The 18,323-nt window shown below is 42.5% G+C and overlaps 1 protein-coding gene across 4 annotated transcripts in view; it reads left to right on the forward strand.

The window, feature by feature from the left end:
• Nucleotides 1-18,323, forward strand: part of OSBP2 (oxysterol binding protein 2) — a 196,067-nt gene that overhangs the window by 42,385 nt on the left and 135,359 nt on the right. For all 4 annotated transcript variants that reach the window (XM_049102071.1, XM_049102070.1, XM_025474558.3 and 1 more), the window contains one exon: nt 10,363-10,571. In XM_049102071.1, coding sequence (XP_048958028.1) covers nt 10,363-10,571 — 209 coding nt within the window. The remainder of the gene's footprint in view (nt 1-10,362; nt 10,572-18,323) is intronic.

Here is an 18,323-nt window from a genome sequence, read left to right on the forward strand (position 1 = left end):
ATTGCTTCAGCAGAGTCACTGCTGCCTCTACTGCCATGAAAGAATCCCCCATCCCTGTTCTTTTTAATGTTAAGTTTTAATGAAGTTGGATATGCATAGAGACAAGTGGCAGGTAAGTGTACAGGGGATGTTCCCAAAATGAACACAGTGAATAGCCGATTCTCCTGTAAAGAGAAGAAGTAAAACATGACCATTCCCCACTCCCAGGAGCCTCCCACTTGTCCCCTCCAGTCATTGCTTCCCACAGACAACTGCTGCCTTGATTTCTTATCACAGAGCTCAGTTTTGCCTGTTACTGTATTTTCTCTCTAAGTAGAGTCTCACAATACATTTTCTTTGTGTCTGGCTTCTTCTGCTCAGCATTGTAAGGTTCTTCCAGCTTGTTTGTGTATGTTCTTATGCATTTATTTGCATTGCTGTATAACACTCCGCCATTTGGATAAGTCATCACATGGATAAGCCACCAGTTGTTTATCCATTGAATATCTATATCCATATCCATGATGGATATACGGGTTGGTACAGTTTTGGGCTTTTAGGAAGAGTACTGCAGACATTCCAGGACATGTCTTTTAATAACCACAAGTATACATACGTCCCTAATGGGGAAGTCCATAGGAGTGGAACTGTTGGATCATGATGCATACATATGTTTACTGATCACTGATGAAGTTGAACACTTTTTCATATGTTCATTTAGCCACTTGGAGATCGTCTTTTGTGAAGTATCTGTTCAAATCTTTTGCCTATGTTTAAATTGGGTTTTTGGCTATCCATTTTGCATCTCTAGATCCAGATTTTAAAACCTCTGCAAAACAAAACAAAACAAAACCCTCTGCAAATGCATAGAATTGGCCTGTGTGTGCCTTGGTTGCCAGAGATCTCAGGCAGCACATATCAGCACACATCACAAGATCTGCAATCTTGATTGCAGTCACGGGTATTCATTCTGAGATGATGTAGCCTCTGGGAAGGTGCCTTGGCCAGAACTCAGCTGAGCATACCAGAAATGACTCTGGCTAGTGTTAGCCTAAAGGCTGTGCTGTCAGGAGTGAGGTAGCTTCCTAGTCCCTGGGAAGGCTGGAGGAGCAGCTGCTAGCTGAAAGGAGCATTGTAGGTCCTCAGACTCTCACTAGCTCTGCTGGAGGCAGCAGATGCTGCTGTAGGGAGCCACAGAATTGGGAAGCCGATGGCTAAAAAGCCTGCTCCCTCTGTCAGAGTCCCTGACACCACAATGGATAACTTTTCTTCTGCTCACTTCCCTCTTAACTTACTTCTACATTTAAATCTTGTGTTAATGCATGTCATTGGTGAAACCTGAACCTTGGAATCTTTGCTGAAGGCCATTTTGGGTGCTCCAGCCTCAGTGGTATAGGAAAATGGAAAAGCTCTGAACTGCAATGGGTAGTTCTGGGACAGAGCTGCTCTAGGAACAAGAGGAGCGATATGGGGAATCCCTGGGTGGCTCAGCGGTTGGGCGCCTGCCTTTCGCCCTGGGCGTGATCCTGGAGACCCTGGATCAAGTCCCACGTCGGGCTCCCTGCATGGAGCCTACTTCTCTCTCTGCCTCTCTCTCTCTCTCTCTCATGAATAAATAAATAAAATCTTAAAAAAAAAAAAAAAAGAGGAGTGATATGGGTGCTGTGGTGACAGACTGTTCTAGGTAGGGACTGGATGGAGAGTTGAAATGCAGTCCCATGATTGATACGTAGGAATAAACCAGCTGCCAGACATGGCAGCTTCTAGAAGGCCATTCCTGTGCTCATCTATCTGTTCAGCCATCATGTTTAGTGTCCTAGGGATACTGTGATAATGCACCATAAACTGGGTGACTTAATACAGCAGAAATTTATTGTCTCACAGTCCTGGAGGCTAGAAGTCCAAAATCAAGGGATTAGCAGAGTTACACTCTCTCTGAAGCCTCTAGGGGAGGTTCTGTTCCAGGCCTGGCTAGCTTCTGATGTTTGCCAGTAATCCTTGGTGTTCCTTGGCTTGTAGATACATCACTCCCATCTCTGCTGCCTTGTGTCTGTGTTTTTCTTCCTCCTCTTATAGGGACACCAGTCATACTGGATTAGGGCCTACCCTAATTACTTCATCTTAACCTGATTATAACCTCAAAGACCATATTTCCAAATAAGGTCACATTTGCAGGTACTGAGGATTAGAATTTCAACATATCTTCCTGGTCAATAGAGTTTAACTCATAATACCCATTATCAAGCCAGGCCATGTCTGGACTTCTTTGGCTGCCTTGGATCCTGAAACTTTCCTAGAGCCACACCCTCCACCCACATCACTGTTCTGGGTTGGTCTGACCCTCCTCCTAGCCTTTGCCTGGGCAGAGTCCCCTCATTGTTTGAAATTCTGTTCCAGTGTACCTTCTTGATCCCCCTAGGACAGAAGGGGTCGTTCTGTTTTCTGAGCTCCCACCACCGGCAACCTATTCTTCCATTTTTAGTTTGTTTTTGAAACAAACTTTTGGGATGCTTGGGTAGCTCAGTGGTTGAGCAGCTGCCTTTGGCTCGGGTCATGATCCTGGGGTCCTGGGATCGAGTCCCTACAGGGAGCCTGCTTCTCCCTCTGCCTGTGTCTCTGCCTCTTCTCTGTCTCTCATGAATTTAAAAAAAATAAAATAAAACTTTTTTTTGACAACGGTTGTATCTGTAACACACAATATACTATATGTGTGTAACATACATGGAGAAAAGTAGGTAATTATAAGTATACAACTCAATGAATTTTCCTAAAGTGAATACTCCATTTTGAATTTATTTTCCTCTGCCTATTAAAATAGTAGCTTGCCATTTACAGGCCTGTCTCTTTCACAAAATGGAATGTTCTTTGAGACCAGAAAATGTGTTTTATTTATCTTTATATTTACCCCCTCTCCAATTTCTAGCACAATTCCTATATATAGTGACCCATAGGAAGTACTACTGAATTTGGGTTTGGAAGATTGGAGCAGACTTTGCTAATGAATCAGACTCAGCTTGAGCTAGCATTGAATGAAAGTCACACACAAGGCTAAGTGCTTTGCTCTAAATTAGTAGCCTTTGTCTTTCTGTGGATCTTGATCTGAATTTGCTGCTTGTCAGTTATTATTATTATTATTATTATTATTATTATTATTTGCCTATTTTTTATGAAGGTTCTAGAAAACATAGACCAAGGCAAGGATTAAAGAGCTGACACTTTGTGTTTTCTTTCTTTTTTTTAAGATTGATTTTTTACCTTAGAGAGAGAGGGAATGAGAGAGCACGAGTAGGGGGAGGGGCAGAGGGAGAGAATCCCCAGGCAGACTCCCCTCTGGGTTCAGAGCCTGATGAGGGGCTTGATCCCACCACCCATGAGATTATGACCTGAGTTGAAGGCAAGAGCTGATCACTTAACCAGTTGAGCCACCCAGGCACCCAAGATCTGACACTTTATGTACAAGGCGCAATCCCAGGGGGGAGAGGTAGAAATGGGAAGTGGACAGGTGAGCTGCAGAGAGATACAGGAGGCCTGCCATAGGGACATCTCCAGAAGATATGCAAGGAGAAAACATACCTCTGAGCAGTCTGCAGAAGAAAGAGTGGAGGGGGAATTGATCTGCGCCCCTTTTGCTTCCACCTTCTGTTTCCTACAAAACATTTCACAAAAGTCCAGAAGTAGAGGGACAATCAGGCAAGGTTGAGGTAGCGACAGAGAGAGACAGGGAAGGAGGTGGCCAAGGGAACCTGAGAAGGTGCACAAAGGTTTGTGTCCAATACGCTCCACACCTTGTGCTACTCAGGTCCACTCATGCCCTCCCATGGTGTCAGCTCTCCTACTACAATGTGGGAACCCCCATTCTCCTAAGAGAATGAAGACATCTTTACCCCTTCCCTGGGAGGGGAGGTGCAAATCTGAGCAGTTACAGATGCCCCTTCCTGGTGGCCTGCTGGGGTTACCTGGCAGAGGGAAGCAAGAAGGCCACGACACAAGCTCATTCACTGCTGTCCTGTCTGTCCTGACACTGTAATGGATATTCATTATCTTCCTCCTCCACCACCTGTTCTAGATCCTCTTTGCTCTCTACTAGCACTCTGGCAACTTCCTTGTTGCCTTGCCTATTAATAGCCACTGCCAGACATGGAAGTGTTAAGAAAGTCCTCAGGGACTCCCCTCAGATCAATTCCAGGCATTCCCCTCCCATCCCCATATGTGCTACTAACCTAACTCTTCATGGTGGTTAGCATCAGTAACCCCAGCAGTATTGTTATTCTCTTCTTGGTCTGTTGGTCGCTGTTACAAGGGGCAGAAAGTGGCCAGAGGGCATCATCAGCTTCTGATTTAATGCATGCCTTATTGTGTTGTGCTTCCCCTTTTCCTGGAAGCAGAACCTCTAAACCAGCTGAGCCCAGCTGATAGGAAGCACTAACTTTGCAAGGTGTCACTATGAGTAATGGTGAGCAGGGCTCACGGGGACACATCTTCTGTAATTATATAGGACACAGCACCAGATATCAGCTGTCAGTTCAAGGCATATGCTTCATCCTGGAGGTTAGATGGTCAATCCCATAAGACATCTCCTCAGTAGATGCCCCAGCTGAGCCTTCTTTTTTTTTTCTTTTTATAAGATTTTATTTATTTATTCATGAGAGACACACAGAGAAAGGCAAAGACATAGGCAGAGGGAGAAGCAGGCTTCCTGTGGAGAGCCTGATACAGAACTCGATTCCCCCGGAATCACCTGAGTCAAAGGTAAATCCTCAACCACTGAGCCACCCAGGTGCTCCCAAGCTGAGCCTTCAATAGGCCATTCCATTCTTCTGTCAGGTTGGCTGCTCCTGAGTGACAATAGGGTTCACAGTGAGATCAGTGAACTCCAGTCAGGAGTCATTGTTTCACTTTCTCAGTTGAAATGGTGACTTTGAGGCTGTGTCATATAAGAATCCAGGCCAGTGAATGAGGATTCAATAACCGGACCATAGTGCTGCTGAAGGCAACACCATTACCAGAAAACACATGGATTCCAGTAAGGAAAAATCACTCAATACCCGACCCCTGCCCCGTCCACACACACAAGGTGAAAGTGATCTGATCTAGTTGGTGGCTATCTTGTTCTCCCCAAGGAGGGGGTCATGCCATGGAGGTTTTGTGTCAATCCCTCCTGCTGGCAAGCTGGACACTCAGCAAGATGAGCGTTGGTGATGTGGAGGCCAAAACCTAAAGAAAGGCAAGGCAAAGATCCAAAGTAATGTGAAACTTTATTGAGGTGGCTAACACTTCACAGCAAACTCAAGGGTCATAGACTACTCATGTTCTCTAGGCTCATGGACTTCTCCAGAAGGTTTGCAAAGATAAAACATACTTTAGGAAAGTCCACCGAGGGGAAAAGTGAGGAGTATTTACCTGCCTGCTTCCCATCTATTTCCCACTTCCCACTGGTCATTGTTCAGCCTGTGAGGTGTTAACCTTTTCACATTAGTGGGTTACAAAAATCTGGTCTCTCGATGGGCAATCGGGAAGCCAGATCTCATACTCTGAGATTCAGCGTCCCTGCCAAGCCCAGAAATGGAGGAGCGACTCAAGCCAAATGGGGTTCCAAGAGAGATAATAGAGGAGGTGGTGAGGGGACTCTGGTGTACAAGTTTTGTACCCAATACAGGTGGGTTAGTCACTAGCCAAAGTGCTACATTAACTATTACAGCTTAGTTAGTGTTTAGGACGTGCTATTTCACTATTACAGGCTTCTAAGTTCTGATAACTGGTATCATGGTCTCATCTCTGGCAAGGACATTGGCCATCAGAACTGCTGAATGTTATTTGGCTGAGAGTCAGTGTGATTCACTTAGAAGGGTATTAGTTATGGTAAGCTCTCTTATGGTTAAGTTTACAAGGTGTTCCATATTTTGTCTTGTTCTAAATACTTAAAATATCCACCAAATGTAAAGTAATGCCACAAAACATGTTTCTTTTAAAAACTGGCAGAAGATAAATGATCATGTGTGCTGGATATGAGCTCTGACATAACTGGCAGGCCCTAGGACATAGCCTAGTTTGTCTTGAGGCACTGAAGGTGCCCAGGGATTGATGAGAATAGATGGTTCTGGGTTGCTTTACACTTCTAAAGTTCCCATCCAGGGAAGGTAGGACAGGAGTTGCCACTGCAACTTACAGACCCAAGTACACAGTTTTCTATGAGTGGGGTTTTAACTTTTCCACTATCTGGGATGTTGGGTGGCCCTGGAAGGGTCAGCTCTCATAGAAGGGTTGCATTAGCCAGGACGCACAATGGGAGAAACAAAAACTCTTATATACAACATGGGTAGGTGCCAAAAAACAACCAGAATTTTAGGAAATGTCCTGAATTTTAGATACTTTTGGAACTTACTTTGAAGGCATTGAAATTTTAAAAAACTGAATAACAGAACAAAAAAAATATCACTTTGGCTACTGGTGGAGCAGGGACTAACCACAAAACATCTAAATGAAAGAAAAAAGAACATAGTTAAATTCTAAGACAAGCAAATGTATTTAATGATTTTAATGGGTGTTTAATTCCTAAATTCATATGTGCCCCTATATAATTTCTTCTGATACAGAACAAAAACTGAAAAATTAATCTCAAGTCATCTACTATATTTTCATTTGCTGAAATTCTCTGGTTACTTTTCATACCTACCTGTTCTTGTTTCATTTTTACCAGGTTTTTTTTTTTTTTTTTAGATTTTATTTCTTTATTCATTAGAGACACAGAGAGAAAGGCAGAGACATAGGTAAAGGGAGAAGCAGGCTCCATGCAGGAAGCCCAGTGTGGGACTCAACCCCAGGACTTGGGGATCACACCCTGAGCCAAAGGCAGACTCTCAACCATTGAGCTACCCAGGCATCCCTACCAGCTTTTGTTTCACAAATAATTGCTCTTTATTGATGTTTTTCCTTCATCTTTAATAATATTAAGCCTAGGGATCCCTGGGTGGCGCAGCGGTTTGGCGCCTGCCTTTGGCCCAGGGCGCGATCCTGGAGACCCGGGATCGAATCCCACGTCGGGCTCCCGGTGCATGGAGCCTGCTTCTCCCTCTGCCTGTGTCTCTGCCTCTCTCTCTCTCTGTGACTATCATAAATAAATAAAAATTTAAAAAAAAAAAATAATATTAAGCCTATTTATGTTCATTTAAAAATATTATTCTGATCCATTTTGTCTGAAGTGATTCATCTGCTGAGCATTTGACTTTGTTGTTTTCTTTGTTAGCATTAATTTTCTTCTTAGGTTTGAGTTTTGGTTTTCAGTTTATCTTCACTGGGAGATCCTCCCTCCCTCTCTGAGCCTTACCCACCACTCTACTCCTCTTTTTCTAGTGATTTTTAGAGTGCCTTTACCTCACTCTGTGGAGAGCCTTGTCCAGAACCAAGCTTTATGATGGGGGCTGAGTTAGGGCTTCTGTCCTTCAGTGACATTGGGAATATCTCCAACTCTGTCACTGAGCCTGATGGCAAGTGAGTTCAGGTTCTGGACACAAGATTTCATATCAGCTGTAGCCCTGGGCAGAGTGTGATGGCAGCATTAAAAAAGATTATTATTTTTTAAAAAGATTTTTTTATTTATTCATGAGAGACACAGAAAGAGAGGCAGAGACATAGGCAGAGGGAGAAGTAGGCTCCATGCAGGAGCCCAGTGAGAGACTCCATCCCAGGACCCCAGGATAATGACCTGAGCCAAAGGCAGACACTCAGCCACTGAACCACCCAGGTTCCCCTAAAAAAGATTATTTTTAATTTTGAAGTAACTTAGACTGCAGCTTGGAGAGTTTCCAGGTAGGTGAACATGTGGAGATTTGGGGACATGGCACACTCAGAGATGATGGAAACTCCATATCCTTTCCCTAAACCTTATCCTATGTATCTCTTCCATCTGACTGTTCCTGAGTTGTGTACTTTTATAATAAATGGGTTATCTACTAACAAAAAGAAGAAAAAAAGAAAAGAATAGAAAAAAGAAATAACAGACTTATAGAAGAGTTGCAGGTACAGAGAGTTCTCACATGCCCTTCATCTAGCTTCCCCAAATGTTAACATCTTATCTCAGCAAAGTACAATTATCAAAAGTGGAAAATTAGTGTTGTAAGATACTATTAACTAAACCTCCAACTTTATTCATATTTCACAAGTTTTTCTTTAATGTCTTTTTAAAAACTTTTATAATCCAATCCAGAATCCCACATTGCATTCAATGATTTTCTATTTCTATGATCACATTTATGTTCATTAAGAAAGATCTGTCCCTTCTCCCTGATTTATTTATCCCTTTGACTATGGACACAGGGATATTTATTTAGTCAATGGATTGTAATCCAATGCAATAGCCATTGGGTAACTTCCAGCCCAACCCTAATACCATACAGTGGCCAGGCTTCCATATCCCCATCTCACCCCAAGTACTTCTCTTCCCTATTTTCTATAGGAATTTCTATAATTCTTGGCCACCCCTGCTTCTTTCTTGACGTTAGGCCCAGGAGGCCCACTGTTTTTGTTTGAGATAAGTCTAAATATTTAGGGTTCAGCAGTTTAGCGCCACCTTCAGCCCAGGGTGTGATCCTGGAGACCTGGGATGGAGTCCCACTTAAGGCTCCCTGCATGGAGCCTCCTTCTCCCTCTGCCTGTGTCTCTGCCCCTCCCCCCCGTGTCTCTCATGAATAAATAAAATCTTTAAAAAGAAAAAAAAGTAGGGGGTCCCTGGGTGGCGCAGCGGTTTGGCGCCTGCCTTTGGCCCAGGGCGCGATCCTGGAGACCCGGGATCGAATCCCACGTCGGGCTCCCGGTGCATGGAGCCTGTTTCTCTCTCTGCCTGTGTCTCTGCCTCTCTCTCTGTGTGACTATCATAAGTAAAAAAAAAAAAAAAAATTAAAAAAAAAGAAAAAAAAAGTCTAAATCTTTAGCATAATCTGCAAGGCATTACATTTGGTTCCTATACAATTTTCTAGCTGTATCTTTTTCTCCTTCACTCTGTTGTTCTCAATGCTTCAGCCACATGGAACTTTTTCCTGTTCTTTGAAAGCTATATACTCCACCTAGCCTCATGGTCTTTGCCACTTCGGTTCCCTCTGTCTAGAACAGTCATCCTCCCCTCCTTTTTCAGCTGAGCCAGAGTGGCATTTTTGGATAATTACTATAATGTTAATACCTGAACAGTCTAGGGCAGCCCCGGTGGCTCAGCAGTTTAGCGCCTCCTTCAGCCCAGGGCGTGATCCTGGAGACCCAGGATCAAGTCCCACGTCGGGCTCCCTGCATGGAGCCTGCTTCTCCCTCTGCCTGTGTCTCTGCCCCTCTCTCTCTCTCTCTCTCTCTCTCTCTCTCTCTCTCTCTGTGCCTCCCATGAATAATAATAATAATAAAATACCTGAACGGTCTCTAGCCTAAAAATCCTTTGATCTAAAAGGTAAAGCCTCCAACAGGCATGCCCAACTTTGCCAGTTTTGTAAATTAGGAGTCTCCTTCAAGTGGAATATGTCAGCGTCTATGAATTGGACCTCTCCTCGGGTATAAACTATGTCATCTTCTCTAAGGAATGTAACCACAGCAGAAGAGAATCGGAAAAGGAGGCTACTGTTCACATGAAAGCTGAATGTCTTATTGTCAAGTCATTTGACTTTAGAACTGGTAGAAGAAGGGTGCCTCAGTGAGTTAAGTATCTGACTCTTGATTTTGGCTCAGGTCATAATCTCAGGGTTGTGAGATCAAGCCCTACATCGAGCCCTGCATTGGACTCTATGCTCAGTGGGGAGTCTGCTTGAGATTCTCTTCTCCTTCTCCCTCTGCCACTCCCCCTGCTCACCTGTGTGCTCTTGCTCGCTCTCTCTAGAAACAAACAAGCAAATATTTAAAAAATAGAACTTCTAGAAGAATCAAGAAGATAACAGATGAGGAAGAGCTAGGAGAAATAAAGGAGCATCAAAAGACAGCAGAATTGCCAAATGAGCTCCTGTCACTGGCAGTGTTACATACTGACCAGTGGCTCTTCCTTTTCCAACACAGTCTATGGAAGGAGATTTGGTATGTTGTGAGGGTTCTCAATTTCCTTTGAGTGTGTGAAGGAGGGAGTTAAGTAGATCCAGTCTCCGTTTTCAAACATTGATCAGAGCTGGAAATGGCCCACACTCAGTCACCTCTGCTTCCCCTTACTTTGGTACTGTTAGCTCCATAATCTTGTAACTGGCAAAGGGTCAGTGTCTGTCATGAGTTCACACTGTGTTAGCCCAGCCATTGCCTTCTTTCATTTCAGGGTCTCTCCAAGCTTGAAGGGTCTGAGACTCTGAGGATTTGCCTTGAGGCTTTCTTTAGTCAGAGCTATTGAGTTTGGGAGCCTCACCTCATACTTTCTCTTACATCCTACAGAAATCAGGGTGAAATGGCCCACACCTGCCGTGGCACCATCAACCTGTCCACTGCGCACTTTGACACGGAGGACTCTTGTGGTATCGTGCTGACCAGTGGGGCAAGGACCTACCACCTCAAGGCCAGCTCGGAGGTGGAGCGGCAACAGTGGATCACCGCCCTGGAGCTGGCCAAGGCCAAGGCTGTCCGCATGATGAGCAGCCACTCAGGTAGTGAGCACTTGGTGAGCGGGTATACATGCAGTGTCATGGTTCTGGAGAAAATGGGAATTGAAAGCGTTTGGGGGTGTTGGTGACCAGGAGACCCGGGCTAGTCCAGACCAACCCTGGAAGGTGGAGGTATGTGTTCACCCGTCCCACCCAGCTCCATGTATCCTCAGCAGTGAGAGGCTTAGGTAGTCAAGGTTGGCTGGCAGTTCTGGGGATAGAAATATTTTCAGTGAGCAGGACCGTGTGTGTCTCTCTTTGGACAAGTCTGGTTTCTGGACTTCAGCAGACCCTTCAGATGCTGCAGTGGGTGAGACCCAGAGGCAGCAGCAGGGGTGGGAGTCCAGGATTATACACCTGTGCCTGGGACCAGACTTTCTCCCAGGCCTATTTTGGAAATTGAAAAGCCAGAGCTGCTGCCTTTGTTGAGGTGGAAGGCCAGCTCTGATATCCTGAGCAAGACATTTAATTATTTACTTTAATACAGTTATTTTCTTAATATGTAATATCTTAATATGATTCATAAAGCAGCAGTTTCCAAAGCACATGCAGTGACGCCTGCCCTGGACTCTCATTCCCAGCCACCCACCCTGTCATCCCTCCTAGAAGCAACCAGAGCTACCTTGTGTCTTTTACGTATATATTAAAATTGGTACTTATTTTAAAATAAATGCAGTGTTCCACCTTGCTTTCTTTCCATTTAACAATATATCTTGGAATTTTTTTCCCTATCAGTACATGAAAGTTTCCTCCTTGTTTTTACAACAGTATAGCACTTTGTTGTATGGATGTATCATAGTTTATTTAACTCAAAGCCTGTTGATGAACATTTAGATTGTTTATTTTGCTATGACACACTGTGTTGAAATGAGTAACCTTGTATTTCATTTCAATTTTGCAGAAATATAAATGAAGTATATAGTCCAGAAGGCAGGATTGCTGGGTTAACAGGAGTGTGTTCATTTGTAATTCTGAGAGATTGTCAAGCTGTCCTCCAAAGGGGTTGTACTACCAGATGCCTGTAGCAGTGTGTGAGAATGCCTGCCTCCCACAGCCTTGTCCACCCAGAGGGATAGCAAATGTTTCTGATGGGTGAAAACTAGGTCCACACACACACAGGGAGGACAGATTGAGAAGCTGTGATTCTTCTGAGGTTAACACAAAATGGTGTGTGTTTCCTCAGACCCATGTGGGGTTCTTTTAGGAAGGTAGGGCTCCAGGTATTCTCACAGCCTCTGCTCTCCAGGATTAGCACACAGTCTGGTTGGGGAGACAGTGAATCCCATGGAAGGAGCTCTAGCACAAAGCAGGATGAGGGGTGCTATGATATCAACCGCCAAACCCCATCCCTAGTCGGATTGTGTTGGGGTCTCACTCAGCAGTAGCTTCTCAGTGCACACTGAAGGTCATTGAATATAGTCTGATCTTCTTTTTTGGTCTCACACATTTGGAGCATGGATCGCCCTGCCCTCCTCCCCCTTGTGACTCTTCCTTGGGGTCAGCACTTGTGTGACTCTGGTGTGTCAACAGTGATGCTGAGCTTGGCAAGGGGTCCCTAGGATACCACACCATTTCCTACTGAAGGAGGATGTTGGGGTCATTTCAGGCATGGGGTATGGTGAAACCCCCAGTAGAGTCTGTGCTTTCTGTTTGGAGGTCTATGGAAACCTCTGCGGTGAATGTTAACTCAGCTGGGCAGTGCTAGGAATTGCTCAGCCTGGACTTCCCCTAGGGGAGGTTGGGACCCCTAAAGAAGTTGCCTCAGGCTCACCTTGCTTCATTTCATACCCCTTGGCATTTTCAGGGGCTGGAGACACAGCACATGTCTTGTGTTCCCCAGGGTTAGCTTGGTAAGGACACAGGATAAACATTCAGGTACAATTCAAGGTAGTACTTGCTATATGTTGATGAGAAATGGTAGGATTCCTCTCCTTTGAGTATTTTGAAATATAAATGAACTAATGTGTGTGAAAGAGAAGCCTTCAGGAAGATACTGTGCTTTTATAGAAAGGCTGATTGTTTCTTGAAAAATAGTTCTTCTTGTGGTAGCATTCTCTGCAAGGCAACACCCTTCTCCCACTGTTCTCAGGCTGTTGTTGGAGAGTTGTGGTTTGCAACGTTTCACATGGAGTAAGTTTCAGGCAACCCTGAATGAAGGAAGATAGCCTGGTGTAGTTCTCTGACTCTGGCTGATAGTGACCAAGGTAGGTCAAGGGCACAGACAGTACTCCAGAAAGACCCCCTGCACGTCATCCTGGGGCCTATCTGTTCCTTCTTAGACTGTGGACCAAGTATCTTCTAGCAAAAAGCCTACTTCCTACCTCTACCTACTTCTTGAAAACATCTGCTACTCCCCAGCTTTTCTGCCTCCCACCAGTCCAGACACCATCTCCTCTTACCGGGACATCTGCAACAACCTCCTCACTCTCTTCCTGTGAAGTCACTTCTCCAAACCACAGGCAGAATGACATGTTAAAAAATGGGAATTTAATCATATACTGGCACTGCTTAAACTCTTGGGTGCTATAAATCAACTAGACTTAACAGACATATACAGGGACGCCTGGGTGGCTCAGTGGTTTAGCGCCTGCCTTCAGCCCAGGATGTGATCCTGGGGTCCTGGGATTGAGTCCCACATCGGGCTCCCTGCATGGAGCCTGCTTCTCCCTCTGCCTATGTTTCTGCCCCTCTCTCTCTCTGTGTCTCTCATGAATAAATAAATAAAATATTAAAAAAAAACAGACATATACAGAACACTCACCCAACATCAGTGGAACACATACATTCTCCTTTTTTTTAAAAAAAGATTTTATTTATCTATTCATGAGAGACAAACACATACAGAGAGAGGCAGAGACATAGGCAGAGGAAGAAGCAGGCTCCATGCAGGGAGCCTGATGTGAGACTCGATCCTGGGACCCCGGGATCATGCCCTGAGCCAAAGGCAGATGCTCAACTGCTGAGCCACCCAGGCATCCCCACATACATTGTTCTTAAATGCATGTGGAAAATTCTCCATGATACGCTGTTAGGCCACATAAATCACACAAAGTATCTTTTTTCATGTGAGGTTTTCACAAAAAGTATTTTTTTTTTTCATTTCACTACAGTGAAATGAAGCTAGGAATCAATTACAGAAGAAACACTAGAAAATTCACCAATATGTATAAATTAAAACACTCTTGAATGACCCATGGTTCAAATATAAAATCATAATGGAAATTAGAAAATACTTTGAGTTTAATGAAAATGAAAATACAACATACCAAAACTTATAGGATACAGCAAGAGCAGTGTTCAGAGAGAAATTTATACCTATAAAATATACATTTAAAAAGACAAAATCTCTGGGGATCCCTGGGTGGCACAGCGGTTTGGCACCTGCCTTTGGCCCAGGGCGCGATCCTGGAGACCCGGGATCGAATCCCACGTCAGGCTCCCGGTGCATGGAGCCTGCTTCTCCCTCTGCCTGTTGTGTCTCTGCCTCTCTCTCTCTCTGTATGACTATCATAAATAAATTTTAAAAATGTTTAAAAAAAATAAAAAGACAAAATCTCAATAGCCAAACCTTACATCTTAAGAAACTAGATTAAGGAGACTAAACTAAACCAAAGCTAGCAGAAGAAAGGAAACAATAAATATAGAGTTGAGATAAATGAAATAGAGAATAGAAAAATAATAGAGAAAAATCAGTGAAACCAAAAAAGTTGGTTCTTTGAAACAATCAACAACATTGGCAGACCTTCTACCAGACTGATTAGGAAAAAAAAGAGAGAAGACTCCAATTACTAAAATCAGAAATGAAAATGAGGACACTACTACTGATCCTACAGAAATAAAAAAGGATTATAAAACAATACTATGAACTATTTTATGCTAACAAATTAGACATCGTAGATAAAATGGACAAATTCCTAGACACACAAATTACCAAAACTGACTAAAGAAGAAATAGAAAATAATAAGTAAAGAGATTGAATCAGTCCTAAAAAATCTCCCAACAAGGATAAGTCCAGGACCAGATAGTTTCACTGGTGAATTCTACTAAACATTTTAAAAAGATTTTTATTTATTTATTCATGAGAGACACAGAAAGAGGCAGAGACATGGGCAGAGAGGAAAGCAGACTCCCTGCGGGAAGCCTGATGTGGGACTTGATCCCAGGACCCCAGGATCACAACCTGAGCCAAAGGCAGACGCTCAACCACTGAGCCATCCAGGTGCCCCTCTACTAAACATTTAAAGAAGAATTAATGCCAATCCTTCTCAAACTGTTCCAAAATATGAAGAGGAGGGAAACACTTTCTAACTTACTCTGGGAGTCTGGCCCTGTACCAAAGCCAAACAAAGACATCACAGGGGGAAAATAAAAAAAGACTATAGGCCATTATCTCTTATGAATATAGATGTAAAACTCCTCAACACAATATCAGCAAACAAAATCCAACAGCATATCAAAAGGATTATACACCATGACCAAGTGGGATTTATCCCAGGAATGCAAGGGCAGTTCAAAGTAAGAAACCAATCAGTATATTAGACTACATTGATTGAAGGGAAAAAAAAACCTCACATGATCATCTCAACTGATGCAGAAAAAGGACAAAATCCAACACCCTTTCATGATAAAAACATCAGCAAACTCAGACTAAAGTGTAACTTCCTCAACGTGATAAAAGACATTTATGAAAAACCCCACAGCTAACCTCATATTCAATGGTAAAAAAAAAAAAAAAAAGAAAAAGAAAAAAAGAACAAAACTGAGAGTTTTCCCCTAAGATCAGAAACAAGACAAGGATGTCTATTTTCACCATGGATATTCTATACTATACTGGAAGTTCTAGACAAGAAAAGGAAACAAAAGGAAAAATTGGAAGGGAAGAAGTAAAATTTCCTGTTAGAGGATGACAAAATCCTATATATGGAAAATCTCTAAGAATACACACACAAAAAAAAACTATTAAAGCTAATAAACAAATTCAGCAAAGCTGCACAGCACAAGATCAACAACCCTCACTGGTATTTCTCTGTACTCACAATGAAGAATCCAAAAAAGAAGTGAAGAAAACAATTCCGTTTAAATATAATCACAAATAATAAAATACTGAGGAATAAATTTAACCAAGGACATGAAATCTTCACTGAAAACTGAAAAAAAAATTACTGAATGAAGTTAAAGAAGACCTAAGTAAATGGAAAGACATTTGTGTTCATGGATTGGAAGACTTAATATTATTAAGATGGTAATGCTGCCCAAAGCAATGTATAGATACAGTATGATCCATACCAAATTCCAATGGTCTTTTTTTCTTAGAAGTAAAAAAAAAAATCATTCCAGGGAACCCAAAATAGCCAAAACAACCTTGAAAATGAAAACAAAGTTAGAAAACTCTAATTTTAAAACTTACTATAAAGCTGCAACTATCAACAGATGCCTGGGTGGTTCATCCAACTCTTGGTTTTGTCTCTGATCATGATCTCAGGGTCATGAGATCGAGCCCTGCATCAGGCTCCAAGCTCAGCACAGAGTCTGCTTGAGTTTCTCTCCCTCTCCCTCTGCTCTCCCCTCAGTGTACTTTCTCTAAAATAAATAAATCTTTAAGGAAAAACCTACAACAATCAAAACAGTGTGGTACTGGACTGAGGATAGACATACAGATCAATGAAATAAAACTGAGAGTATAGAAATAAACATAATCTATGGGCAATGGATTTTCAACAAGGATACCAAGGTCACTCAATGGGGAAAGATAGTCTCTTCGACAAATGATGCTGAGATGACTGGGTGTTCACATATAAAAGAATGAAGTTGGACTTCTACCTCACATCATGTACAAAAACTCAAATGCATTAAAGACCTAAAAATATAAGGGTTAAAACCATAATACTTTAAGGGGGAAAAAAAGGAGTAAATCTTTGTGACCTTGGGTTTGGCAATGGTTTTTTAGATATAACACCAAAAACACAAGCAGCCAAAGACAAAATATATATATATATATATATATATATATGTAAATTACTTTATTGAAATTTAAAACTTTTGTGCATCTAAGGATGCTTATTGAGAAAGGGAAAAGATGGGGTATCTGGGTGGCTCAATGTTTGAGCATCTATCTGCCTTCTACTCAGGTTGTGATCCTGGGGTCCTGGTATTGAGTCCCATCGGGTTCAATACCCTGATGCATTGGGTTCCCCAGAGGGAGCCTGCTTCTCCCTCTGCCTATGTCTCTGCCTCTCTCTGCATGTCTCTCATGAATAAATGAATAAAATCTTAAAAAAAAAAAAAAAAGAAAGAAAGAAAGAAAGAAAGAAAGAAAGAAAGGGAAGGCAGCCCTGGTGGCTCAGCGGTTTAGCACTGCCTTCAGCCCAGGGCATGATCCTGGAGACTTGGGATTGAGTCCCACGTTGGGCTCCCTGCTTGGAGCCTGCTTCTCCCTCTGCCTGTGTCTCTGCCTCTCTCTCTTTCTTTCTCTCTCTCTTTCTCTATATCTCTCAAAAATAAATAAATAAATAAATAAATAAATAAATAAATAAATAAATAAATAAAGTCTTTTAAAAATTCATTAAAAAAAAAAGAAAGGGAAAAGACAACCCACAGAATTGGAGAGAATATTTGTAAGACATGTTTTTGATGAGTCTAGAATGCATGATATTAATGGACAGAGTACTTGAATAGACATCTCTTCAAAGATTTACAAATGGCTAATAAACACATGAAAGATAATCAACATTGTTAGTCATTAAGAAAATGACAGAACATGAGATAAAACTTCACACCCATTAGGATGGATATTATCAAAACAAAGACCAAAACCCAGCAACAATGGAAAGTAAGCATTGACAGGGACATAGAAGATTAGAACCCTCAAACATTGCCAGTAAGAGTGTAAAATGGTGCAGCCACCGTGGAAAATGTCTTAGTAATTTCTCACTAAGTTAAAAATATGACCACTCATATGACCCTAGCAATTTCACTCCTGGGCATATACCCCAAAGAATTGATAACAGATGTTCAAACAAACACTTGTACATAAATATTCATAGTATCCACTATCCACAAGAGCCAAAAGGTGAGCATAGCCCAAATGTCCATCATCAGATGAATGGATGAACAGATGTAGTGTATCCATACAACAGCATATTACTGAGCAACGAAAAGGAATGGAAGTACTGATACATGCTACAACATGGATGAACCTTGAAAACACATTAAGTAGAAGAAGCCAGATACAGGAGGCCACATATTTTATGATTCTGTGTATAGGAAATGTCTAAAATAGGCAAATCCAGAGAGATAGAGAGCTGAGTAGTGGTTGCCAGTAGCTGGAGACGGGATGAGAAGTGTCTGCTTAGTGGGTACAGGGTTTCTTTTTGGGTGATGAAAATGTTGTGGAACTAGAGGAGATGGTTGCATAACATTTGAATGTACTATCACTAAATTATATACTTAAAATGGTTAAAATGTTAAATTTTATGTGTATTTTGCTACACTTACACACACATATGCAAAGTAATCTCAGGTGGCTTGTCAGTGTTCTCAGGGTAAAGTCAGAGCTCCTTACCCTGCCTGACAGTCTATATGGTTTTCTTCCCTCACTCTCTCCCTGCTTGCTATATTCAGCTCCTGCCCCAGGACCTTTGTGCTCACTGGCCTCTCCTCTCTGCCTAGAAACCTCCTGCTCTTACTCTCTGCCTGCCTGGCTCTCATCCTTCAGGTCTCAGCTTAATGACCCTTCAGAGTGTTTTAAGTTGGTC

This window comes from Canis lupus, chromosome 26 (genome assembly GCF_003254725.2).
Source record: "Canis lupus dingo isolate Sandy chromosome 26, ASM325472v2, whole genome shotgun sequence".
In the NCBI taxonomy this organism is placed as follows: domain Eukaryota; kingdom Metazoa; phylum Chordata; class Mammalia; order Carnivora; family Canidae; genus Canis; species Canis lupus.